The sequence below is a fragment of the Peromyscus leucopus genome, chromosome 4 (genome assembly GCF_004664715.2).
Source record: "Peromyscus leucopus breed LL Stock chromosome 4, UCI_PerLeu_2.1, whole genome shotgun sequence".
Classification (NCBI taxonomy): Eukaryota; Metazoa; Chordata; class Mammalia; order Rodentia; family Cricetidae; genus Peromyscus; species Peromyscus leucopus.
Window position 1 is genome coordinate 79,070,682 of NC_051066.1, and position 26,841 is coordinate 79,097,522.

The following is a 26,841-nucleotide window of genomic DNA, read 5'->3' on the forward strand; positions in this document are numbered from 1 at the left end:
GAATAAGTTTGCTGTCCTTGCTCTGCCCCGGGGACTTTGGGCACACACATGCCTTCTCCAGCTCTGCGACTGTCTACACCCATTTCGTGGGCGGAAGTGGGCACCACCATTTCCTTTCGCTTGATCCTTTCATTTGTCCCAAAGAGTCCAGAGCCACCAGCATCCAGGAAGAAGGAACAAGGAAATGGAGGGGTAGGAAAACCCTCTGCCACCCCAGTTTCTGGATAGATTCAGTCTCTGCAGTGGCCTCTATCCCACGGAAAACAGTGTTAAAGGCACTCTGCATTTATTTCTCCTTGGTGCCATGTGACAGTGGCTTTGGGCTCAGCTATGGAAGTGTGTCCTAGTCCTCTTTGAATGGCAATGGTTTGTGATGCACCATTAGGCACATGGGTACCCAGAAACATTCAGGGTTGTCTGTTGTGTTACAAGAGCCAAGCTTCCTTACCTCTGCTGTAGTCTTGTCTCAAGGCTACTTCTTACTTATTTTCTGGATTCTTAGATCTTTGTTTTGAATTAGCCCATCATGACTTGTCTGGGTCTTGACCATCCAGTTTGGACATGTGCTGCTAACAGCCTGTGTCTTGGCATTTTCTAGTGGGAGAATATGCTTAGCCTTGTTCACGGACTAAGCCACATTCTCAGGCTGTAACCTCTGAGTTGAGTCTTCCAGCCATAACCTCTGAGTTGAGTCTTCCAGCTGAGCAAAAGGCAGAGGGCAGAGCATACAGGAGCCCCCTGGTCTCTGGGTAGGGCTCACGCAAGGCAGGCTTCATGACTCCCAAGACCATTGCTGTCTGTGGACTCCTCAGGAGCCCTTGACCTCCGTGGGACTTTTTTTATGTTCTAGAAAGCACACCCTAACAGACACTGGCTTCTGCCTGGAACCCCAATGCTTCTGAGGCCATGGAAACCACACAAAAGTGAGTATCTATTTCTTGCCCATTCTCCCATGCCCAAGCAGGTGTGACTTCTGAGATCTCACTGGGGCTTGCGGTCTGCCCCTGCCCTGTAGTTAACTTCCAATAGGCACTGTTGTGCAGATCGGTTGTGGAAAAAATGCCATTACACCATCTGGAGGAGATGGAATGAGAAGCAGGCAGGTTTGGGGGTATGAAAGCCTTTGTCATTTTATTTTACAATAAAAAATTCTAACAGCGTATGAACACTCTGTTCCCGGCAGAGGCAAAGGACGTACAAAGTTAATTAGAAAGCAAAGCATTGAAATAACAGCTACATTCAAAGCTCCTGTTCGGTACTTTGCCCAATGCATCCAAAGTGGTTTGAGAGAATCACAGTCTGGGTTTTTTCCACCCAGAGTCAAAGCACACGTGGAAACATTTCCATCCCCTCCAAACCACAGGCGACAAACAACGTTAACAGCAACTCCATGTGGGCCGACTTTTGCGGGCTATTACAAACTGCAGAATTCTTTTATTTTTCCTTGATAAGAATTTGTGTCATTGAACACATGACAATGCAAATTACCTCAGTGGGTAGCAGGAACTGGATCAAACCGAACTCTGAAACGGATAGTTTTAATAGCAAATTCTTCCAGTATACTTTCCAAACCGTGTTCAGACACATTGTGCACACGCTCCTCACAACTGCCATGGGAGGTAGGAAGTACAGATGTTATTATTCCCATTTGACCCACGAGGAGTCACAGACTAGTTCAAAGTCAGTCACTCAAGTTCTAGAGTATTTACACCTTCTCAAAATTTCCAGTCCAACAACACTCCTCTGATTTTGTTTGGTACATTTCCCTTTTTTTTCCTCTCCTTAATTTAAGTGAGGGTGGAGATGAGTTTAGACCCAAAGAAGAGACAAAGGAGAGGAAGGTGAGGCCATGGTTAATTTATGTAAAGTACATTGGATGGCCTCCTTCCATCATTTACAAGAGCCTGAGCAAGGCCAGAGGACGAAACGATTAGTCTCTAGATTTATCAGGATGTTCTAGACTTCTAATAGGATGGCTCTGACTCAAGTATGGGTTTGACCTCTGAGGCTAAATTCCACCTTCTCGAAACTTCCCTCCTTTTGAAACCTACAGAATCAAAGCAACTCAACATCTTCTAAGAGAATTTGTTTCTGGTACAATTAGTTTCCTAAACACCCCTTTTCAGAAACACCTACATTTCAGTATTTACTGCCACCTAGGATTCTGTAACAGTTCACGTCAGCAGTCAGGAGACCTTGCAGTTCTCAGGACACTAACTTCTTGTAGCCAGAAGGTCAGAGTCATGGTAGGTAGCATCCCTTTCCCTGGAAACCAATTTTGTTTCAAAGAGACTCCATGGCAAGGCTCATCAGTTTTCTCATCCATGCAAATGTGTGGCTGGGAGCCACAATAATAGCACCTGGGCTAAGACCATGCAATTCAATTTACAAGTATTGTCTGCTGAGCTGAGCAAGACACTAAGTTAACCGGGCCTTGGTCAGAGATCTCTGCTGTGGCCCAGCAGTGGCATTCAGGAACTAGTGTGGGTGGGGTGGGAGGTATCTGGGGGTAGTCTAGCCCGTCTACAGGGGGTCCAAGTGTGTGCACTCTCACCTGATGTACAAGTGGGAGATGCCTTGCCCGGGGTGAGGGGCAGTATCTAGAGGGCTGGCTGCCCGGTGGGATCTTAGGGGTATGGTCAGTTCCAGTCTGTGGCAGGCTCCTTTAGAGAGTCCTGCTCCTGCTCGCTGATCATGTTCCTTCCTCTGGGTACCAGCCCTCAACAAGAGCTCCTGCCAAACGGGTCAACCGAGGGACCACACTTGCAGAACATAACCCCGTCTCTTTGCTGACACCTGACTGGATGGGCACCTGACCTGAGGGCAGCTTAGCCACAGGCAGATAGATAGGAACTGAACCAGATTCTCAAGCATTGGCCTAACGGGGGGCTCAAAGATGCTAATCCGAGAGCAGTCTGCACTGGGAAGGAAAAGTGTAGTGTGAGTCCTGAGGTGTGCATTTGCTTCCTATGCACTAGTGAGTAGGCTGTTTGAGCAAGCGAGAGGATGCGTTGAGAGAAGCAGATGAAAGCCGGTGAGGGGAGAGGAGGCCGGAGAAAGAGCCATCAGGAAGAAGCGCTGGGTAATGGCCACCTGCCTTTTGCCACATCGGCCCTTTGTTTCTGTAATTTACCCCCGTGTCTTTCCGTCAGCCCCTGCGCTGAAGTAAGGCTAAGCAGGTTTCTAGTCCTTGAGAAGTTCCAACACTGGAACACCTTTGAGGTTGGCCTAGATGGCAGAATCTAACTCCTAATACTTGGACCCAGTCAGTGACAAGCTAAATTATACTTACACCTTGAGAGTCTTGGACTGTAAATTGAAAGGGAAGTCCAAATTCTAAATTCAGGTCTAAGTTCAAATCTTTTTCTCAAACTTGAAAACTTCTATTACATTCATTATACACTTAACTTTGAGCATTTGTGTGTTATGTAGAAAAAATGAGGCTCATTTATATGAAATCAATTTTTTATCCATTTCAATTTTTGCCTCGCTGGGAAGTATTTCTTTTACTTAGATGTAAGAATTTCACACATCTTCCATTCTACCTACTCTCACAGAAGGTTTTCTTTTTAATCACAGATTTTATAATTTCCTTTCTTTCCTAAAAATTATTTAGAAAATACATATTTTTGGTGTTTGTCTTTTTTCCCCCTGGGCTCTTAAAATAACAAGTACACAGCATTACTTCCCCTGGGACAGTGAGTTGCCTTGAACCCTTCAAGAGGCAACTTCCCAGTCTATAGTTCACAGTTGCCATCTTGTTCCTGCATAAGCCTAGGGTCACAAGCACCAGGCCACACAATGGACCTTTATGTTCTTGCCCTACTAGGTCACCTGATGAACGGACAGAGGGTCAGTACATCCTTGCCTGCCTTTTGACCCATGGTGCTGAATGAGTAAGTTACCTCCACTGGCTTCCAACCAAGGACATTGTTTCTTCAGTGGTATTCTCTGGGGAAAAAACTGATCCCCCCCCCTTTTGGCAAGAGTATTATGGAGTCCCCCACATGACTCTTGCCTATTTTTTACATTTCTGGGCACAGTTAAAGAAATGTGTCTCCAACAAGTGTACAGGCAGCATGGTGAAATGGAGAGCAGGCTGAGGCATGGATCAGCAGGCTGGGGCTCAACCCTTCATTTGTCTGGACATTGGCTTTCCCCTTCCAAGTCACTGAAATCCTCTATGGCTTCTGTGCCTGTCTGGAAGATCATGACACTTCGACCTCACCGCTGCCCTCTCTGGGCTCTCATGGAACCCCACATTCACATCTATGTAGTGATTAACCATCTGAACTTCTCATGGTCTCCTGTCCTGGGACCTATCACCTCTAGACAGTTAGGAGATTCTTTAGAGAAGGGGCCACATCTCAGTCCCAGCAGGCTTTAATGATGGTGGAAAAACATGAACACATTTTTTTTTATTAGTTTAAGGTTTTCTTCGCATAGACTTCTTGAACCACAGTATCTAGTTTAATAGTATCTGATTTACCATGCTATATTTTAATTGTCTCAATGAACTAAATATTTCATGGGGTTCTGTGAAGCCCCCAGTGATCTGTAGCTCCATTGTCCTGACTATCTGGAGCCACACCACTAACTCTAGATTCATGATCTGGAAGTTACTGGAACCCAAAGCTTAGAAGCATTCATACTCTATAGTCTAGAAACTTTTCTCTCATATTCCAAACATTTACCAAGTCCACACAGTACTGTGCTGATCCCACTGCACTGATGAAATATTGATATTATTGATAAAGTGGAACAATGCATCTGGCTTTATCAGACTCACATCATTTGCATGAAAAGGCTGAGTTTCTTTGGCTTTGTCCACTCAAGTGCATCGAATGCCTGTTTGGATAGACTTAGGCATCATGTTAATCTGTCAGTAAAAACTTGTACTGTCCACAGCGTTCTGCAAGCTGATTTCAGTTTTGGACTACAACTGGCCATTGGTAGAAATATACCATATATACACATGGAAATTACAAAAATACATTTTATTTATAGCTGATTTCTTATTAAGTAACAAAAAATGAACACTATGAAAGATCAACCAGCAATACTAAAAGGACACTAGCTAACATCATCCCCACAAGAGACTTGTCTGGAGATTCCATGACATATCTCTGAACATTCCAGAAAGGACAATTTGCCGTAGGGAAATAAAAACAGCTTCTTGGGAAAGTCTGTGCTTTGACAGTTGGAATCTCCCATTCTAATCAGTTCCAATCCTACTCTAAGTTTCCTCTCTCTTCTTTCAGTAAAGGCCAAAGAAACTCATGAAGACAATGGATAGATGGGGTCAGAGGGGCATGGGTACAGCTGAAAGCTAGATGGGTCATGTGTGAAGGCAGGATAGGACCATATTTTCCAACAGACACCAGATAAGCCCCCCGACATCATATATGGCTCCCAAAACTGGGTAAGAAACTCAGGGTTCCCTTTTCCCATGGTACCCCAAATCAGTTTTATTTGCACAGAGGGGTTATCAGTGGCCGGTACCCAAGAGCTACAAGGCAGTGTTTCTGCCCAGGACTCTGGAGGCTGATGCTTCATAGCATGAAGTAGTGCCATCCCAAGGTAGCATCCTGCCATCTCAGCCAATGTCCCCCTGCATCCATCCACCATGGAGAACTGGTGAACACCACAGACTTTTAAAAAGATGCTTTGCATTTCATCTCAACTCAGATTTTCTACATTCCGAAGCTTCTAGAAGCAGAGGCTGCAGTGTGGGGTGACTGTGGATTCATCTTTCCCATCTCGAACGTAATCAGTAATGGTTTCCTCTTTGTACCATTCAACAGCACATGCTGGACTCCACTATGGAGGAGACATCTTGTTAAAGTTGCTGTATCTATTATTTCCATCAGATGGCCAGGTTCTCAGGCCATCTTCAATACAAAGAGAAACCTCCACAAATAACTGCTTCTCTTTTACAGGCTCCCAAGCCTCCTAGCACCGATTCTCTTTCATTTGGATCCAGTTTGCAGGAGACCTTATTTCCAAAATGACAACACCTTTTAAACAGCCTGTCAACACAAGTCCACCATTCTGGCTCATCGTCTCTCTTTCTTGGCCTTTAATTAACAGGTGTGTGTGTGTGTGGGGGGGAAGTCAGGACTATTTATAGGCACAGCCATTGGAACTGATTTCCATCCAATTCATTTGACTTTGAACATGAGCCTTTAAAAGCAAAGAGACTCAAGTTTCTTGGCTGGAGAGGCAGCGTCTCTCTTACAGACTAGAGGTGATTTTTAAAGCGATCACGGTCATGGCTCAATGAGAGAGTACAGTCTGGTGGTTAATCACACTCCTGTGTTGCCTTTAACACAGAAAGAGAACATGCAGAGGTCACTGAAGACAGAGAGGCATTCTCTCCCTTCTGGCGATTTACTAAAATGGGACATTGGACAGGGACCTGCAGGCTAACTCGAGCCTCTCACGACTAGGGCTCCTTAGGGAAATTCCACCCACAGTTCAAACATTCAGCCCAACAGAACATCAAACGCAGGGTCCCAGCTAGGGACTTGTTGACCCACAATTGGCTGCAGGAGTCGGAATCCAGTTGTTCACAAGTTTTCTGTTTCCCAGCAGCCCCACCGCTGGGCATTTTTAGAATCTGAGGATGAGAAAGACCCATGCATTGTCTGGAGCCCCCACACATTAGGGCCGAGGAGCCCGAAGCCTGTTTGTTGCCTCACAGTCTTCAAGTGCAGATTCCCTCAGGGCTGAGGCGTTAGACCTGGAACTCAAACATGTCTGTCTGCTTCTTGGCCAGCTTGGCCACTTCCTCCCGGATAGCCTTCACGAGGGCTGCAGTAGAAATGTTGGTCAACGGAGTGTCTGGAGGCTCATTTTCCGCCAGGCTCTGCTGTGAGGCAGCTGTGGAGGGGACAGGGGCCTGCTCTAGGCTTGGGTGAAGGTTGGTGGGCTGGCTATACTGGCGAGGGAGTCTGGAGGGTGAGCTCTGCTGATAACGTGACCTCGGATATGCCTCGATGTACCCGGGAAGAGGGACCTGCACAGGAGGTGGAGAGAGGAGGAGAGACTCATGTTAGGAGGGAGCTCAAGGCACAGGATACACCCAATACTGGAAGCAGGAGGCCACTGAGGTCAAGGAAAGAGGTTTAGGTGAGAATTAAAATCATATGCTATCACAGCAACAGCCCTTCCAATCTGGAGTCAGTTTCTTTAGCAAACAGCTATTTTGAATTCACTAAGTATGATGGCTGGATGAATTACACAGGTGTTTTTCAGCTTTGCTGAGCACATTAAGAACACACCTGAGCTCACAGTTAAATGACCCTGCCTTTTCTTTTTAACTTAAGTACAACTGAGTAAACAGAACTATGGCAAGGGAGTTCAGGGGCTTTTTACTACTACGAATAGCTAGTATCCATTGAGCCCTAATGATTTTCACATAGTGTCTCGTTTAATTCTGCAGCAACAACCTCCGTGCAGGGGTCATCCTCATTTCTTAAGTGAGCACACTGAAGCAAAGGGCACCGCCATCTAAGGAAACAGCCACCGAGCCACCCAGCCACGGTCTGCACAGGTGCATCTGGCTCCAAGCGCTGGGAATTCATTTGTGCACTACAGTGTTTTTTATATAGGTACACTACCACATTCTTGAAAAAAACAACTCTTTTCATTAAAAGTAGGAGACACACCATTCTCTACTTAAACAACAGAAGTCTCTAGGAATAAAGACAAGCAAAAAATTTAGAATCTATGAATAGCTTGCCCACAGAAACAGTACCATATGTGGGCTGTATTTGGTCCACACAGACCTTTGTATCCCAGGATGCTGGCTGGAATGCTGGGAAAAGGAATACCGAGGATGTAGGCACACGGTACTGTAGGGCAGGCAGAGAACGGGTGTTGGGAGTCCACTTCCAGGTTCAGGAGGCAGGCCAGGCAGGCCAGACAGGTGGAAGGACAAGAGCAAAGGCACAGGGTATGGAGGGGTGGGGGGGCATGGTGTCCTCAGCCTGTGCCCTCTAAAAGCAACTGAATGCTAGTCCATGGAGCACGGGCCTCTTTAGTGTATCTACCTATTGTCTTGGACACACTTGTGAGAAGCAAAGGCTGAGTCTCTACAGTGCGTCTGGAACTCACGGTACATCATGCTGGTCCTGTGATTGTGGTGGTCCCCCCAGCTCTGTCTCCTGACTTCTGGGACTATAGACATGCACTACCACACCCGGTCTCCTTCCCCATCAACAGATACATTCATCTGGAGCCACTGGGGAGGATGGGGCAGGACAGCTGTCTTAACCTCTTCAGGTTGCTATAACAAGATACCACTGACCAGGGAGCTGATAAGGAATGGGAGTTTATGTTTATACTCATGAAGGGGACTCCAATGTCTGCTAAGAAGCTGCTTCCTGGTTCTCGACAGCTGCCTTTTCCTGTCACCCAGATGACAGAAGCAGCAGGGAAGCTCTATGGAGGCTTCTTTTATAGGAACATCAATTCTATTCACAAGTGCTTGACCCTCAACAAACCAACTCCCTCCCCAAGGCCTATCCCCTGAAGCCATCACCTTGGCATTGTGGAATTCCACATGTGAGTCAGGCAGAGGGACACCAACATTCAGACATTTGGGATAGGAGAGTAGATGGTAGGATGCTGGACGCTCTGATAGTCCCTCTTGAGGAGGTAGGTTTCTGAGATCATGGGCTGGGAACCCTTCATGGGTGTCAGCAGAGAAGTCAGCTTCAGCAAGGTCATTTGGGGGTGGATCTGTCAGAAGTGAGCTCCGAGGCTACCTCAGTTGCCCAGGTGAGGCTGCAAGGACTCACTCAAAGGAAGTAATTGGATTGATGCCTTAAGCTTGAGTTTGGGCTTTAAATTTCATCACAAGACCTTACAAATAAAAATAAAGTGGCAAAAAGCTGCTAATGTCTCTACACACGGGGCTGGAAGGTTTCCCCCTGTACTTTAGAGGAAACCCAGAGTTGGACTGTCCCACTTAGCCAGCCAGCCACAAGAGCTAAGAATATGCGGTGACTGGAGCTGACCAGGAACCAAAGCCGGAACACAGGAAGCCTTTCAGATCTCAGTTCACATTTCCATTCTTCTAGGGAATTTTCCCAGACTGACACAGGCCAACAGTTCCACGCGGTTTCTTTAGAGTGGCAGGCTTTCCTCCTGGGGCCATCACCCCTGTCCCAGGCTCTCAGTTTTGTGAAGGCGGAATTCCCTCCACCCTCACCTTCTCACTGCTTTGCCCCAGGCTCAGAATTATGCCTAGCACAGAGCGGGAAGTCTCCCAGAGCCTGGGGTTCTAGGCACAGTTTGGAAATCACTGGAGGATGGCCAGTAAGTTCCAAACGTGTGGGGAGGAAGCTGCTACATTTCAAACTTAGCTAACTGCATGCCCCAGAGTGGAGAGAGTCAATACACGGCCCTTTCTCTGTGACATCAAATCTTGGTGCTAGTGGCAAGAACCAGCAAGGGAAAGATAACCAGCCAACTGGGGTGGTCCCGGGTAGTACTCAGAAGTGGAGAAGATAAGGAAATAGTCTCTTTGTAGGCAAGCATCATTATGCTTTGCTGGCCAGAATCCAGGGCTGCTGTGGGATTTTCTCTATGCTATGAATGTGTTGCTCTGATTGGTTAACAAATAAAGTGCTGATTGGCCAGTAGCCAGGCAGGAAGTATAGGAGGGACAAAGAGAGAGGAGAATTCTGGGAAGTGGAAGGCTGAGTAAGGAGATGCTGCCAGCCGCCACCATGAGAAACAAGATGTAAGATACCAGTAAACCATGAGCCACATGGCAAGGTATAGATTTGTAGAAATGGGTTAATTTAAGATATAAAAACTAGGTAGCAAGAAGCCTGAGCCATTAGGCCAAATAGTTTAAATAATATAAGCATCTGTGTGTTTATTTGAGTCTGAGTGGCTGACGGCCCAGGCAGGACTGGAGATAACTCAAGCAACCCAGGGCTGCAAATACTACTATTCCTTGACAGACATTACCAAATGATCACAGCACAAGCTCCTGATTAGTCTATGTTGTGATTCTGAATGTGAACTATGCCTCATAGGCTCATGTATTTGAACTTGATCTTCAGCTGGTGGTGATGTTTGAGAAGGTTCTGGAATCTTTCCAAGGTGGAGCCTTACTGAATGAAGTGGATCACTGAGAGTGACCCTTGAGGTTTTAAAGCCCAGCCTCACTTCTTGTTCACTCTGCTTCCTGACTACAGATGCAATATGACCAGCAGCCTTTTGCTGTCACACCTTCCTCAACGAGATGGGGTCTTCTGAACAGTAAGCCAAAGCAAACCTTTCTTCCCTTAAATTACTTCTTGACAGATTATTTTGTCACAATAATGAGAGATTAACAAATACACCCCGAGGCCTCCTCCAGAAGTGTCTCCATCTAGCACCAAGGGTGAAATCAATGTGACATCCTGGGTCTAGGTAATTTGGGGGAACAGGAAGGTCAGACACCCAAGTGAAGGTGGGGGTCTTGTTTTTCTCACATCAATATAGAGGACAGGAATTCTCTTTAATCACCCCAAATGGGGTGTCTTTCTCTAGATGGCTTTCTGGACTTCCTGTGCTGTCTCTCACTTGCTCTGAATCCCCTGTACAGTAAGCACAGTTGGCACCAGGCCTGGGCACACTCCTCAGGTGAGCTACAGGTGGTAACTGGGCCCCAAGAAAGACCTATTGAGGCTGCAGCATTAAAAAGAGCCAGGGAAAGTCAACCGCTTTCACACTGTTGGGGATGATTCTGGAAAGACCCTATCATCCTGTCACGAAGGTTAGGTTTGTATTTGCTGAGGTCTTTTGCCTTTTTCTCTAAGGTGAGGTGATCCCAAGGGCAGCTGGATGTAGCTGAAAGCCTAGGTAAGCTATGTATGTTGAGCATCTTGAGGGCAAAGGTCAAGGATTGGAAAATATTTCCTTTGAATCCTACAGAGCACATAGCTGTTCAAGCTGCAAGCTTACAGCCTGCCCTGTACCACACGTCTATCAGTTACTCTGAAAAGCACATACATTATTTCTACATTTTAAGACTTACAGAGTCAAACACGCTCTGAATTGATCGGTCCTACCCAATGTTTGGATATGCAGGCAATGGAAAACAATCAAATCTGATGGAGAGCTGAGAAAGGCCAGTCAGACATGGTGGCTCAGCACTAGGGGCGTTAAGGCAGAAAGATTGCAGGAATTTACAGTTTGGCCTTGGCTTCACAGTACATTGCGAATTGCAAACCAATTTGGACTTAGGAATCAAAGCTTGTCTCAAAATAAACAACAACAACTAAACAAGCGAAACAACAACAAAAACCATCCTCAAACTCCCAAAATAAAACAAACAAAAGAATGGAAAAAAAAAAGACAAAACAACATAACCCAGAAAGAAAGGTAAAGATGAGTCCTTCCACAACTACCCAAACAGATGCTATGAGGTCCCAGGTTAGATCCACTGACCCAACAGCAGGAAATCTCTCTAGGTCCTCTCTCAGAGCTTACTTACTCCAACTCCGCAAACAATCTGAATGAGTTCAATGTTTCGTTTGCTGAGAATAGCACATTAGGAAAGGCCCATGTGAAGATGTGGAGATACTGACAGCATAAAGTACCAGCCAGGAGGAAGTTCATGCAAAGAACAAGCACATTAAGCCGTAGTATCAAGTCCAGATAGTAATAGTTTGTAATACTTGACAAAAAGGCCAGAATCCTCAGACTGTTAAGGCCCAACCTTCAAATGCCTCCTGAGAACTGTGGGACTTCATAAGGATGCTGAACCTCTCATAGAGAACCATTCAGTCAGACTATACCCACTTGAAAGGAGAAGGAATAGAGAGCATCCGTTTCAGAAATATTTTATATGCAATGTGGCCTGTATTTTTATGTTTTAGAAACCAAAGAAGTAAGCTTTGGACAACAGGGAAGTTTATACGTAGGATCACCCGTCTGGTGTTGGAACTCAGGCTGCAGGGTATGGTGACCTCAGAGGTTTGAATAGAGATACTGCCAGATTCCTGTATCAAGGTATTTTCCAAAGCTAGGAATTTATTCCAAAGGCAGAGACCAATACAGAAAGTGACTAAAACACGCAGGGAATGTCAGGTTCAGCTCGGGGAGTAACCTGCCTTCCTCAACTGTACCAGGTGAGCTCACTCAGGTACAAGACAGCCCACCCCACTACAGACACCATAGATGGCTCTTTCTTTCTTTTTTTTTTTTTTCCAATGGCACATCCAGAAACCCCAAAGACAGGTATATCTGTGTCACACAGCTATGAGGGAGTGAAGGGAGATACCAAAGGACTGGGACAAACAAATGCTGTGGGGAGGTCAGCAGGAAGTCTTAGGATCTGCCACATGGTGCTTTCAGGGTTTCTGAGGCTTCATTTGCTGACATTTGGTCTAAAACCTTGTAGAATGTGACACTTCAAAGGAATACATTTTATAGACATGTTGGAGTTAGGCTGGTCTGAACTCTGGCCTTGGCTCTTCTCCAGATGTGTGACCTTAGACATTGTGTCACGTGACTAAGCCTCAGTTCCTTATCTGCAAGCTGGGAGTAGTCATGGGAGTGCTAAAACTCACTTGATCAAATTGTTGTGAAGATTAAATATGACAGTCTAATGGAACATCTAGACAGGGTCTGGCATCTAGAAAATACTAAACAGATGCTAGTGATGACTATAAGACTTATTTGGTTACAGTCACCCTGCTAGGAAGAGGTAGAATGTGTGCTAGGAAATGTCTCAAATTCCTCCATCAGAGGTCACATGCCTCTCCGCACTACCTCCCTCAAAATGGCCGGTCTCATCCACGGGCATGGTGGGAGGGGTCCTGAGAGAACCGAAACCTAGTGTCTGTCTTTCGTCTCATTTTCTCCTAGAGGTGTGCCCAGCAAGGGAGTTTTTATGAGAGCACCATCAAGGATCTCACCGAATCAGCCCACTGGCTTGGGAGCTCGTTCTCTCCTGCATAGGACATCCAGGCCTGGCTCCTGTAGGATGAGGGAGGTGTTGGGATGAAGTAGCCGGTGAAGCCAGGTCTGTTGGCAGCTGGGATGGCAAACACCGCTGGCACCGTGTTACCTGCACAGAGGAAGTGGGTGGAAGGTCAGGAGAGTCTGGGCTCTGGATCCAGACCCCTACCCGCAAGAGCCAGCTAAACCCCATTTCATAGACCACCTGGCTGCCTGCTGGGCCCCAAATCTCAGCAAATCAGGCCTGAGGTGAGGAGCATGTTCTTGGCTATAATATTGAAGCAGCTCTATGTAGGGCAGAGGAGATGCTGGGTACAGAGACTCCATCTAATGTAGAGTAGAGCCCTGCTGGAGTGGCTGAAACTCTGGGTAATGCATCAGCGAAGAGGGTGGCTGAGGTGGAGGGCACCTGGCTCTCTTAGTGGAGCTCTTCCAAGGTCACGGTGACTGCCAAGGGGAGCAGGTGGTGCCCTACTCAGGGTATCTGGCACAGAGGCCAAGTGGAGCTGAGATCCAGGCTGTGCCCTCTTTGCAGGGGTGGGTGCTACATCCACTTTTTTTTTCTCCACTTCTCCGGCTGCTTCACAGGCTAGCAGTGCCTCATTTCCCCATCCTCCTAAAGAGGGAGGAGAGTCCAGTCCCTCCCACGGCACCTGCAGGAAGTCTAGTTCAGGAAGCTGGAAATCTAGGGAGGACTCTGACGTTGGTCCAGGTTAGAGGATGCGAGGGGAAAGGTCATGGGGAGGAAGTAGGAGGCCTCATTCTGCAAGCCCAGCCCCCATCACCTGCCTAGTCAATGTGGCAGGCATCGTCTGTTGTGGCTCAGACCAGCCATCAGGCTTCGAAAGTCCAATTCCCCCAATAGAGCCCCCATCCTCTCCCTCATCCTACCCTAATGGCCTTGACCTGTTCAGAGGAAAGGACACCTTGGACGCAGGTGCTTTCTTCTCAGGAGGACATGCGGTTTTAAAGATTTAACAAAAACAGTCAAAAGGAATGGATTTCACCAGAGGAATTCCTGGAAACCACAAATGGTTGGCAACTGGTGCTAGCAGGTTTAACCATAAAGGTGTAGCATGTATACAATAAAAATTCAACCAGGTCACATACAAAGTAGGGCGTGTGCAAACCTCCAGTTCCATTTGTCATTGTCTGTCAGTTTGACCAAAAAAAAAAAAAAAAAAAAAAAAAACCACAACTGGAAATGACCCTTATGTCCATCAAAGGAATGGACCATTGCACATCACGTCACAGGACACGATGGGAAGGATGGCATTGGAAATGAGTGGCTAACCCGTGCTCAAACAGCCATCTGGAGAAATACTGCAACAATATCGAGTTAGGAAAACAGTGCAAAAGGAATGGGTAGTATATAATTTATGCAAATTTAAAATACATATAGAATTAGCATATACTTTTTTTTTTTTTTTTTTTTTTTTTCCGAGACAGGGTTTCTCTGAGTAGCTTTGCGCCTTTCCTGGGACTCACTTGGTAGCCCAGGCTGGCCTCGAACTCACAGAGATCCACCTGGCTCTGCCTCCCGAGTGCTGGGATTAAAGGCGTGCGCCACCATCGCCCAGCGCATATACTTTTAAATAGGTACATAACACAACACAGGTCTAAAACCCATGGCCCGAGGACCATGGTCACCTTGGGGAAAAATGGCTATATGTGTCATGCTGTGAAGGTAAAATAAACAGAAACCTGAAATATGACAAAATATCAACATTACTTTGACTTTAGCATAACTAGGTATTTTGCGTGGTTTCAGCTTTTTTTTTTTTTTTTTTTTTTTTTAAAGAACTAAAACCAGTAGTTCCTCCGGTCCACCTGTAGTGGCTCTTGGTCGTGACAGCAGCAGTTTGTGTGGACTGGGAAGAGGGCTCCGCACAGGGAACAGGCTTCCTCTCCTCTGCTCACCTGAGTAATTTAAAGCCGATTGATCCAACTGCGTCACGGACACGGGACCTCTGGACACCTGGGCAAACGAGGCACTGTCATGCAACTGGGCGGGCTCAGGGCCTGTGGACTCAGCCATCCGGGTCTTGCTGCCGATATCTGATGTGGACCTGAGTAGGGCGGAGGGACCGTGTGGTGTGAGCATGCCTCAGGCACCGAGCAGTCACGTTACGTTGAAAAGTGGTCTGACGTCATCAAGCCCCCGTTCCCATGAGGTCCTGGGACTGACTTGCTGCCAACAGCAATGGAACCGCTGGTGGTGCCCGCAGGCAGCAGGCACCCAGACCTGCAATAGCGGGGTCGGTTTTTGTTCTTCCTGTTTGAGCTTAGTTCTCTAAGGATGGTTCTGGGTAGCAGAATATTTAATTTCCATGTAAAGGCAGCGAGGCAACTAGTTCTGGGTGTTAGCTGGGGACGGCAGACCTAGGAGGCAATGACATCTGGAGCAGCCAATGGGATGGACGGCTTTACCTCTAACGTGCGTTCCTGACCTAATGCTCTGGGTTTCCGTGAAGGAAGTGTCATCCTCATGTGGGTGAGGACGGCAGATGGCAGAGAAGGTGGGGGTGGGGGATTGGCAGAAGAAACGGACAGATGATGGCTATCGGCAGACCTGCCGCGAAGGACTGAGGTGGGCAACTGATCTGGAGAGTTACACAGATGTAGCTCGGAACCCCGTGCTTCCTCAGGGAGGCGGGGGAGATCCGGGAACACAGTAGGGTGGGCTGAGGAGGGGCGGTCAGTGTGGGGTCTCCCTTTCTCATCCCTCCTTCCCTGTCGGCTTGTTCCCACAGCTCTGCTTCGGACGACCCTTTCCAGGAAAACTTCTGGATCTTTCCCTGTGCACTCTGCTGCGAGCCCTTCCTGAGGAGTCCTAGAGAGTTACATCAGGGACCCAAGAAGCAAGGTGGTCTCCCATAAATCACAAGGCAGACCTTTGGCAGATGAGGCAACGGCCCCTTGGTCAGCTTCTTACCACCCCACCCTGGACACCTCTGGCCTCAGGGACAATGTGAAGCGGGCTCGACCCTGAACCGTCAGAGCTGAAAACAGCATCTCTCCTAAGGATGCTCCCCCCCCCCTTTTTTTTAAACCATCTGCACAAAGTCCATGCCTGTGGCCCACAGATGGGCTGCCCAGTATGTTGGGGAAGGTTGTGGAACAAGGCTGGGCCAGTGACCCAGCATTCCCCAGGGCAGGGTTATTCCTAGCTTGGGTATCAGAATTAGTTCATTCTTCCCCAGAGCTCCTGGTTTTTCTATTTCTTGTCCCACTTTATTAAAGACATGTGCTGGCTGTGTCAGTAAAGAACAAAGAGAAGGCGCAGCAAATGCCTCATGCTGAGACGTGTGAGTTCAGCCTCTCCGAAAAGTCAAGGCTGGGAGTGGGTAGCCCAGACCCACTGTTCTCTGACCCCCGAGACACTGTCCTACAAATAGCAAAGGGACTTCTGGGTATGCTAACACAGGATGAGGCAGGCACACTTGTCGTTTTCCTATCTTCAAGGTCAGGGTATGGGCAATCAGGGTGGGGCGGTTGGGATTGTGGGGTCTCAGGGACCTTCTATTTAGAAAGGCATGCAAATTGTTCAGTGTGGTCTCCACTTGGTGACACTCCTGTGCCCCAGCCACAAGGAACACACCTTGAACTGGGACAGGGAAGGAAGTGAGTTTACTGGTGTGACTGCCCACAGGACTAAACAGCCTGGGGGTCAAATCTTTCCCAAATCTCCCAAAGTCATGAAAGGAATGCGTTACCGCCTGAGGGAAGCCACAGCCACAGGGCCTGTCCTGGGAGGTACAGGTGGCGGCGGAGAGCCCATGACCATTTCGGGAAGCTGGGAAAACCTGTAAGCCTGTGAAGAGACGAGCAAATCAGAGAGAGCTGTTTAAACCAGTGTCCCCCAGCACACAGTTTCTTATTTAAGGAGGAAGAACCCTTCCAGGTGCCAGACCCTCAGTCCTCCCTCACATGTGTCCCGTAGATCTTCCTTACCCCAGTCCCCACGCTCATCCCATGTGCCCTCATCTCTCTGTGGCTCTGGTTCGCTTGGACCACTGCAGTCCCAGAGCCCTTCAGTGGCCTTAGAGCACACTTTCCTCCTCGGGCATTGGCAAATGCTGCTCCCTCTTCCTGGCATGATTTTCTCCTGGTTCTGCACATCGCTCCTTCCTTTATAGCATTCAACCTGCCCCATACCTCCCTTTTCTCTGTCTAAGGAAATGAGTACTTTTTGGCTAAATTATATGGCTCCTTGCTTATTCATCATCCACCACCAGCTAGACTGTAATCTGAGGTTTTAAGGGCAAGGTTTTGTTGTCAGTAATATCATGCCTGGAATAGTGCGTAGCAGAAGATCAATAAATGTTAGCGCAGAAGAAGGAATGAATGAATGGTTGGGGCAGTTTCCTTTCTCGGGGAACGGGTTTAATGTGGGAAAGTAGTGTGTTGGGGTGGCGGGGGGGGGGGGGGAGGCAGGAGGATCTCATGAACAGACTTTCAACTCCTAGGGAAGTCAGGTGACCTCTGTGGACTCCAATGTCCTCTTCTGAAGTGGAGACATCAATGCTGTACTCAGGGCGTTACTGAGAAGATAGGCGAGGCCCTGTGTGTGCACAGACTGTGCAGCCAAAGCACAGACTTCGGTTAACATTCGAGGGGACACAGGAAAGACAGACAGGATCAGAGAGGGTCAGGCCAAGGCCTACTGTATCGAGAGGAAATCTAAAGATGCTCTTGGGGTAGACAGAGGTCAACTTGTCTTTTTAGGACAGTGTGCTTGCCTATCAGACTCTCAAAAAGAACAGGATGGCAGGCCTTTAGCCCCCAAAGTGTCAGCACAAAATTTTGCAGCAAGGGGACCCCATAAACAGTATTCTTTTGAACTGGAAAAGGCCCCCTGCCCCCCTCTAGCACTACAGCAAACACCACACTGTCAGGGCTAACCCATGTAATAGCAGCGAGGCGGCAGAGAAAACACACTTTTTGAAAGGCACCATGAAAATTTGTGAGCTGTAAGGGAAATCACTCAGGACAGCTCTGGTACCCTTCCTCCCCTGCATCTCAGCAAACTAAAACAGAACTGTGAGCTGATGCCAGAGGTGGAAAAGGTGAGCAGGAAGCAAATGCAAAAGATGTGGCTTCCCAGAAGACAAAGCGGGCAACCGATGTCCAATTATGATTTTAGGCTTCAGCACAGGGCGTGTGGTTGAGGTAGGCATGTGCCTGGCAAGCCTGGCCTCTCCTGGGGCGGGTGACTGGTGAGGTTTCAAAGTCTACGTGGAAACACCTGGAAATTCTCTTTCTAAAGTAGGTTCACAGGATTAGTACAATTAAAAATTAGATAGGTTTATACTACAAACAGGAGCTGATGGAATGTACCAGAGAGAGGAATGAACGTCAGTACCAAGGGCACAGACACAGACTTTTAAAGACTTCCAAGTTTCAACTGTCCAGACATAAAACAAACAAAAATAACATTATAAGAAATGTTGTTGAAGAGTTAATCAAGCAGGGCTGATGGCTAGTGATTAAGAGCACATGCTGTTCTGTTCTTCCACAGGACGAGAGTCCAGTTCCCAGCACCCACATCAGACAGCTCACAACCGCCTGTAACCTCAGCTCCAACACCTTTTCTGGTCCAGTGGGCATGATGTTTGCATGTATAAAAACCACATTCTCACATAGCACATATCATACAATTTAAAAAAAGTATTAACTGACCAAATTGAGATGTCATCAGGAATGCTATAGCATACTCAAAAACAACTTTCAGACATGAAAGAGGGTTCCTGAGCTAAAGCATTCAGTGTCAGGGAATTCAATTCTGTTCATTCAGAATTGATGAAGAGAGAATTAAGAAATTTGAAAACAGAACTGAGGAACTTAGTCAAAACTAACTGGAAAAAATAGGAAATTGAAAATATAAAAAGAAAAGATGCAGAGTTGGGGGATGAACAGGTCTGACATTGGCATCTCAATGCTGAAGAGCAGGAGAGGAGGAGTGATGTTGAGCGTCTTCCTACATTGCTCTCCACTTTATCATCCTAGGCAGGGTCTCCCACTGTATACAGCAAGAGCTTTATCCACCAAGCCATCTTCACAGATCTAAGAAACTATTTTATCAGACATGAAACAAGTACTTGAAAGCAGTGCATCTGGTTGAAATTGGGGAGAGAAAGGTTGGTAAATTTGGCCCGTCCCTATTTCATGATGGCTTCCTGTGGTGCTTCCTGAACTCCGAGTTTTGCAGACAGGTTGAAAACCATTGTCCTGCATGCCTTCCCAGCTGTACCTTCAGAATTCTTAATAATTCAACAAGTGATGTGCTCCCTTCACAAAATAAAGGGGTTCACAACCCCTCTGTCTCTTCTGGCCTCTGATGTTATTCAGCTAAGGATGCAGACATCTATTTTTATCCCTGGATCTTGGAAGGCTTATTCTGTACTCAACACAGTTTGCTAGCCAAAAAAGAGCTTGCTATGCTCAACTAATGGTAAATCACTAAAAGATCTGACAAAAAGTTCTGAGCTTCTGTTGAGTGTTAAAGGAGTCCCCTTTATTAGTGGGCTTTTTCAGGCATAAAGCACACCTATGCAAGACAGCAGACCCCCCATTCTAGGACTATGTCCTTGGAACTTTGGCAGTCACATAAACAGCAGAGATGGCCATTGCCAAGTGTGCATGAGCTGAGAAAATCTTTCTCCATTTCCTCTATGTAAGTTCCAGAGGTTCTGAATTCCTGTCTTGCATCCCAGGACCCTTTCTGTGTCCATTCAATCTGGCATTTGTTGGCTCTCGTGTGATGGGGAGCTGTTCCTCCTGCACCACTAGAAGCCATCTACTATTCAAAACTATTGATGGCCCCCCAAGCTTGTCATTCCACAGTTATGCTTAATGTGCTCAGCTTGTCACTCAAGAATGCATCTTGTGGGTTTAGGGGTGTGGAGGGGTCCCTGTCCTCTGGACAGGAAAGGCGGAGACTCAGAACTCAAGGCAGCCTTTATAAATGCCTCTGGTCTCCAAGGCTGAAAGAGGTTGGCTATGACTAAATAGGGCAATATTTGGGCTCAGAAATTCCATTGCAATGTGAAGAGAAGGAAGGCGCTGCTCCAGTCCACTTGGGTTGGGTGTGAAGGACCAGGGCCCAGCTATCTTCCCTGGCAATCTCTGTGGAGTGAACACAGATAGGTAGGAGCCTCCTGTGAGTTACTAAAAGAGAGACAGCTGGACATGTGAACACAGGATAGCACCAGAGCAATAAAGAGCTGACAGCAGCATCCCAACTGGAGCAGGCCAGGGGATCTTGGGCTTTGTATTGGCAGGGGAAGGTAGACTCATGGTCAAAGCTCAACTGTCCTCATTAGAAGCTGCATTGGCCAGCCTTCTGTACTAGTACTATAATTACCCAAGAGAATCTATTTATCATCCAAGAAAAGTTTTCTTTTTATGTTTTCACTTGAAGATTTAGACGTTTCAGTCTATGGTTGGTTGGTCCCGTTGCATTGGTCTTGTGGTAGTGCATCATGGGAGGAAGAGGAAGAGACTGGGGTTCTATCACTCCTTTTAAAGGCATATCTACAGTGATCTGACTACAATCCCCTGCCCCATTAGGCCTCACCTCTTAAAGACTCTACCACCTATCAATAGTTCCATGGGCTCGGGGACAACTCAGATCCAACCTACAGCAGAAGCCCCTGCCCATGGCCAGCAATCCACTCCCTTCATATCCAGTGACAGGTAACTTTGTACAGACTAGATCTTCTAGAAGGATAGTTTTGACTTTTTTGAACATGGGCTTGACAATTAAAATCTCACTCTAAGAAGAAACAAAACTCATTATATATCTTGATCGCTCAACCAACCAAGAGCAACGGACAGAGCAGTGTCTAAGAGCAGTGGACACAGCAGTGTCTAAGAGCAGTGGACAGAGCCTCTCAAAGCTGGCTGTCTAGCTTAATCTGAGACAATTAGGTACTCAGTAAGTGTGAACTATTTTCTTCTGAGACAAAATAATACTCTGATATGGTAACTGAAATAATCAAGATTTGTTTCCCTCCCACAGTTCTTTGAATCTAAGATCCTTTCCATACTCCAACCAACATCCAGGACATCCCAGATTCTTGCCTCAGGGAAGGAAAGTCTCAGCAGATTGAAACTTGCCAAGAGTTGATTCTTTCTGACACTTCAAAAAATAGGAGTTACTAATCATAAAGCCCTAGATTATGAGTATCAACCTTTTAAGTCCTAAAGCCCGTGGGGTCTAAATTTGATGCCATGATAGACTAAAGACCTGGAAGAAATAAGGAACATTTAGAGCACTCAGGACTTAACAAACACCCTTTGATTGAAAGGGAAGTTGGAAGGGAGGCAACAGAGTCTAGGATGCCAATGGATTTGTTACAGGGGTGTTGCAGAACAATCTTTTTGTACACTGTGAAGATGTGTTGCTCTCATTGGTTTAATAAAGAGCTAAATGGCCAATAGTTAGGCAGGAAGAGGTTAGGCGGGACTTGGTGACAAGGAGAGAGAGCTGGTTGGTATGAAGAAGGGCAGAGTCACCAGGAGAAGCAAGATAAACATGCTGTGCTGAAAAAAGGTACCACTAAGTGGTAGAGCATAGATTAAAAAGTATGGGTTAATTTAAGTTGTAAGTGATAGTCAGTAACAAGCACAAGCTGTCAGCTGAGCATTTATAATTAATAATAAGTCTCTGTGTGGTTATTTGGGAGCTGGCTGGTGGGACAGAAAATTATGCCTACGCAGGGGCTATTTCCTGTCTCACCCTGTGGGATGAGGATCTAAATCCCATGAAGATGTGGGTAAGTCTGAAAGTCAGGACCTGTGTGCACCTCTAGGAAAGCTTAGGAATCTGAAGCCTTCCACCCCGATGTAGGATAGAAGAGTCAGAGGATGAGGGAGCCAGATGCAAGGGCTTTTAACAGTCCTGCAGGGATAGGTGAGGACGTTTCTGGAGACAGGGAGAGCTACAGGAGTGGGTGAGCAAGCCTCTCATGAGAGAGTGAGAACAGGAGGATGGGAAAGAAAAGAAACGGGAAGGGAAGGAGAGCCAGCGCTAGCATGCAAGGACAGACAGTAAGGGAGGAGAAGAGGGAGGTAAGGTCTTCTCCACAGTACAGGAAGGTGCCACTGTCCTCTTCTGGCATGCACTTTTCAGGGATGCCATCCAGGGCATGAGGAAAACTGGGACCAGAAGCTGCAGCCTTCTCCCTGACTCCCCCTACAGTTTCGCATCATGGTGCCCAGACATCAGTAGGAGCCTGAGCTGACCGAGATGGTGATGGAAAAACAAAGCCGGTTTTCCTGGAACAGCCAAAAAAACACCCAGCGAGTATTACGGTTTCAGTATGGCATTTCCCTGTAGGCTCGTGGGGTACGCAGTGATCACCAACTGGTGGTATCTGAGCAGAGGTTATGGAACCTTTAGGAGGTAGGGCTAAGCTGAAGGAAGTGGGCTCCTGGGAGTGAGTCTTCGGGCGTATCTTATCCCTGGTCCCCTTTTTCCTTCAAAACATGGGCCAAAACTCTGAAGCCAGGAGCTAGCTTCAGCTTTCCTTCTTCAGGCCATTCACTCAGGCATTTGTGTCCTCGTGACATGGCAGTAACTAATTCAGTGGGCAGGGCGAGGCATTCTCCAGATTTTGCCCTTCTCTTCCCATGTAACAACCTTCCTGTAGATCCAGTGGCTTTCCTAAGTTTAGTGGAGCATGCTTTGGTCAGATATCCAGAGCTCTGCGAGTTTCCAGGGGGACTGCTCAGGGAAGAGAAAAGGCAAACAGCCTTCCGCTCACCGAGTCAGTCAGTGAGGCACAGTGGCCTGCCTTCAAGGATCCTGAGAACTGCATGACACATGATCAACAGTGACTGGTCGGGAGCATCCCCTGCAATTACTTACCCACCTGGCCAGACGGAAGCTCAGGACAGACTCAAATTTTATTTGGAGAAATACAAGCGATGTGATAGATTGTGAATCCTGGCACTGTGGTGACTATAAACATGCCTGATATGTTGGCATGGTTTATTATTAAAGGTCTGGGAGACGACTCTTCCGTTTGTAAGGGGGAAGGAGGAACATAAACTTGTCAAACCCCCAATGTCACCCCCCTAGAGCTGTCTCCCTTACTAGGCCAATAACAGGAATGGAAAAGCCCCCCCCCCAACTGATTCATCTTCCTATGACTTCCAACAGTATAGATATTTGCATTTCCATTACAGCTGGAGGGACATTCCCTATAATTCACATTTAGTCAGGGGATGGAAAACGTGTTAGCATCAGTGTTCGACAGCAATAAGTTCTAACCTACTTCTGCCATCAAGAACGGCTCAGTTGGTCCCTGAATCTAAGGATTCCAGTAATGACTGAAGATGGGAAGTACTCAGAAAGAAAACGGAGGCTACACTGAGCACATACAAACTTTTCTTATAATTATTCCCCAAGCAATAGATGGTGGTTATTCACGTAGTGTTTGGGTTATGTTGTGCTAGGCATTCTAAATAACCTAGAGATGACACAGGAGCTTATGAGTAGGTTACATATGCAAACGAGGACTATGATGGACTTGAGTATGGAGGGGTTCTGCTGCTTTTTGAGGGGTCTCCAACCTGTCCCCTGTGGACATCAAGGGGTGACTGTGAGAAACATGGACAAGTTTCTTCACTCTTCCCAACCTGTTTTCTGAGTACTTGGGGCTAGTGACAGCGACATCATGGGAGAGTTGATAAGATTGGGAGAGATCATGTCTACACAGCATTTACATCAGAATGCGGCCAACAATGGGGACCAATAGAGGGCAAGTGCTATTATTAGCAGTACTGTTGACTCCTCTGTAGAGAGTCTGGTGGGGAAGATGTTTCAGCCCTAATGCCTTTTTAAGAGTCCTTACACTCTCGCTGGCAGGAAAGCTGTAGGATATTTTCATCCCACGTGGCATAGACCCATTAAGGCTGCTAGCAAAATTGGATTGGTCGTTGGGTGTCAGGTCCAATTTCTTTATAGATTCAAGAGGTAAAATATGAGCAAAGCCTCCCAAACTGCACTGCAGAAATCCCAAGATGCTAGCAGTAACCTTACCCATGATGTAAATCCCACAAGGCTGGCCCTGACACATTAAAAATACCAGCTCCCAATTTTCCCCCAGCAGGGTTTGGAGCACTTTCTTTTCTTTTCTTTTTCTTTTTTTTTAAGACAAGAAGTAATCATAGTTATCATGTCGCTTTTTCTACTGATTTTCACATTATCACAGCAAGGGGGCTCTGCAAGACCTTGGGTTGAGCATCATCATCTCCATTGTGTGTTGTTGGCTATTTTCTCCTTTCATGGAGACAGGAGTCTCCTGTGCACTGGGCAGAGAAGGAAACCTTGACAACGAATGGATAGTCTTTAGTGTGTTCTGGTCTGATGGTTTGCCCTGAGGTTGGGTTATGCCTCAGACCTTTCCCCTACGGAGCACCACAGTTTCTGATGGGTTTGTCCTGTCCAGCACAATTGCGAACTCCCAATCACAACAAGCAGATGCCTGAATGTTCACATGTCCCATCATGGTTTTAAATGGCTTTATTGGACAGAGGTGTAAGGGCTATGGCAACAGCTCACTCGTTGCTGACTGGAAGACCTTTCTCGGTCATCTAAAGTTTTCTGAAACCCAGAGCCCTTTGGGTTTCTAGAATTAGCCTCCAGCCAGTGGCTCCCAAGACTTGTCACCAAACAAAAGCAATGTTTCCTTGGGACCCTGAGGTGGGGCATTAAGTGCGTATCCTAAATGGGCTTAACAGAGCAGGAGAAGGAGAAGTGGTCTCAGAAAGTGGAGAGGGACATAGACAGTAGGCCTAGCAAAACAGAAGAACTAGTTAGATAATAATGGACGCCGTCTGTCAAATAATTTGATGTGTTGGCACCATGCCAAGCAGTCTACTGATTATCAACCAACTGATTTAGGATGTTTGCTAGGTGCCAGGACTGTGCTAACCATTTAGCAGGAACTAACAACCCTCTTACAACCACCACTATAAGCAGACTCTGAGACTCAGAACTAGTCCCTGAGATTATCTGGTTGGTGAGCACCATTCCACTTTGGGCTAGGGGTCAAGTTTAGGGATCCTGATACAGAGACTGGAAATGATGAGTCAATGAAGTGGGTAACAATCAAAACAGAACAGATATGATTGGCCTTTTCCAGAAGACAACTTCCTAGGAGGGGTATATAAATGCGTTAAGACTCGGGTATTTTATAGATCTCAGGGAGGAAATTCCCTCCCTGAATGGGGCAGGTGCCAACTTAATACACGTTATCAGAACACTGTGATCTTGGAAACTGTAATATGGATGATGATGTGGGAAAGCATTTATTTATTTATTCATTCATTCATTCATTCATTCGTTTATTTATTTATTGGTTTTTCAAGACAGGTTTTCTCTGTGTAGTTCTGGCTGTCCTGGAACTGGCTCTGTAGACCAGGCTGGCCTCAGACTCACAGAGATCTTCCTGCCTCTGTCTCCAAATGCTGAGATTAAAGGCCTGTGCCACCACATCTGGCTGTGAAAGCATTTTATAACAGCAAATATGTAAGTCTGAGAGAGACTGTTGCCATCTTTTCAGATCCAGGCCTTTGGGAATGTGACTGGAGTGGCCTTTGAGTTGCTGACATTTTTTTTAGGAATGCATGGCTTCTAAAGTTTTCTAATGGCAGTGACAAATTTATACTCCCCAAATATATTGTATCTTTTAAATTATGTTAAGAAGATGTATGAGTGGCCAACAAAACCATGGGAAGGTGCTCAAATCACTAATCATTAGAGAAACACAAACAAAAGCATAATGAGAGCTACCTCAAACTCATTGGGATGTCTACTATCAAGAGAACAGAAAACAACAACCATTGATGAGATGTGAAGAAACCAGAAAGTCACTGTTGGAGAGAATGAAAATGGTACAACCATCGTAGACAACAATGCCAGTAGAAAATAGAACTCCATGTGACCCAGCATCTCTACTCACAGGTAGATAGGTACCCCAAAAGATGAAAGCAAGAACTGGAAGAGATATTTGTATACCTGTGTGAGAATCAGCACAATTTACTGTGGCCCAAAAGTGAAAACAACTCAAGTCTGCACACATTGTCAGACAAACAGATACGATGTGGTATGTACATTTGAGTATTATCCAGCTTTAAAATTTAGGAAGGGCCTTCTGATGCATGCTACGTGGGATTAAACTTGAGGACTATGCTAAGTGAAATATTCCAATCATATAAAGACAAATATTAGGTATGAAGCACGTAAAGTAGACAATGTTATAGACAGAAGTAAGTGGTGGTTTCCAGGACTATGGGGGGAAAACAAGGGAGTCTTTTTTAATGAGGATCACGTTGGCAAGATGAAGGGTCCTAGAGATAGTTGCACAAGATGTGAGTATGTGAATACCACCAAACTGTGTACTTTAAAATGGTTAATATGCTGAGTGTTGGGGGCTGGAGAGATGGCTCAGTGGTTAAGAACATGCTTTTTTTTTTTTTTTTTTTTTTTTTGAGACAGGGTTTCTCTGTGCAGCTTTGGTGCCTTTCCTGGAACTCACTCTGTAGCCCAGTCTGGCCTCAAACTCACAGAGATCTGCCTGCCTGTGCCTCCTGAGTGCTAAGATTAAAGGCGTGCGCCACCACCACCTGGCTGAGCACGCTCTTTTGGAAGACCATGGTTCCATTCCTAGCACCCAGATGGCAACTCACAAATGTCTGTAACACAAGTTTCCTGGGGACTGGACACCCTCTTCTGTAAAATAGGAATAAAACTGCACTTGTCTCAGAGGTAGATTGTACAGATTGCAGAGCATACAACTAACGCCCAGCTCAGCGCAGCATATAATAATTAACTCTTATGCACTTACAGAGGAATGTCCTACC

The 26,841-nt window shown here is 46.5% G+C and overlaps 1 protein-coding gene across 1 annotated transcript in view; it reads right to left on the bottom strand.

Annotated features, from left to right (window-relative positions):
• Positions 1 to 1,114: 1,114 nt before the first annotated feature.
• Kiaa1549l (KIAA1549 like) overlaps positions 1,115 to 26,841 on the bottom strand; it is a 276,448-nt gene continuing 250,721 nt past the window's right edge. Inside the window, 4 exon segments of the mRNA XM_028877902.2 lie at positions 1,115 to 7,018; positions 12,924 to 13,075; positions 14,887 to 15,035; positions 16,683 to 16,780. Of these exon segments, the coding sequence (XP_028733735.1) occupies positions 6,737 to 7,018; positions 12,924 to 13,075; positions 14,887 to 15,035; positions 16,683 to 16,780 (681 nt within the window). The 3' untranslated portion in view covers positions 1,115 to 6,736.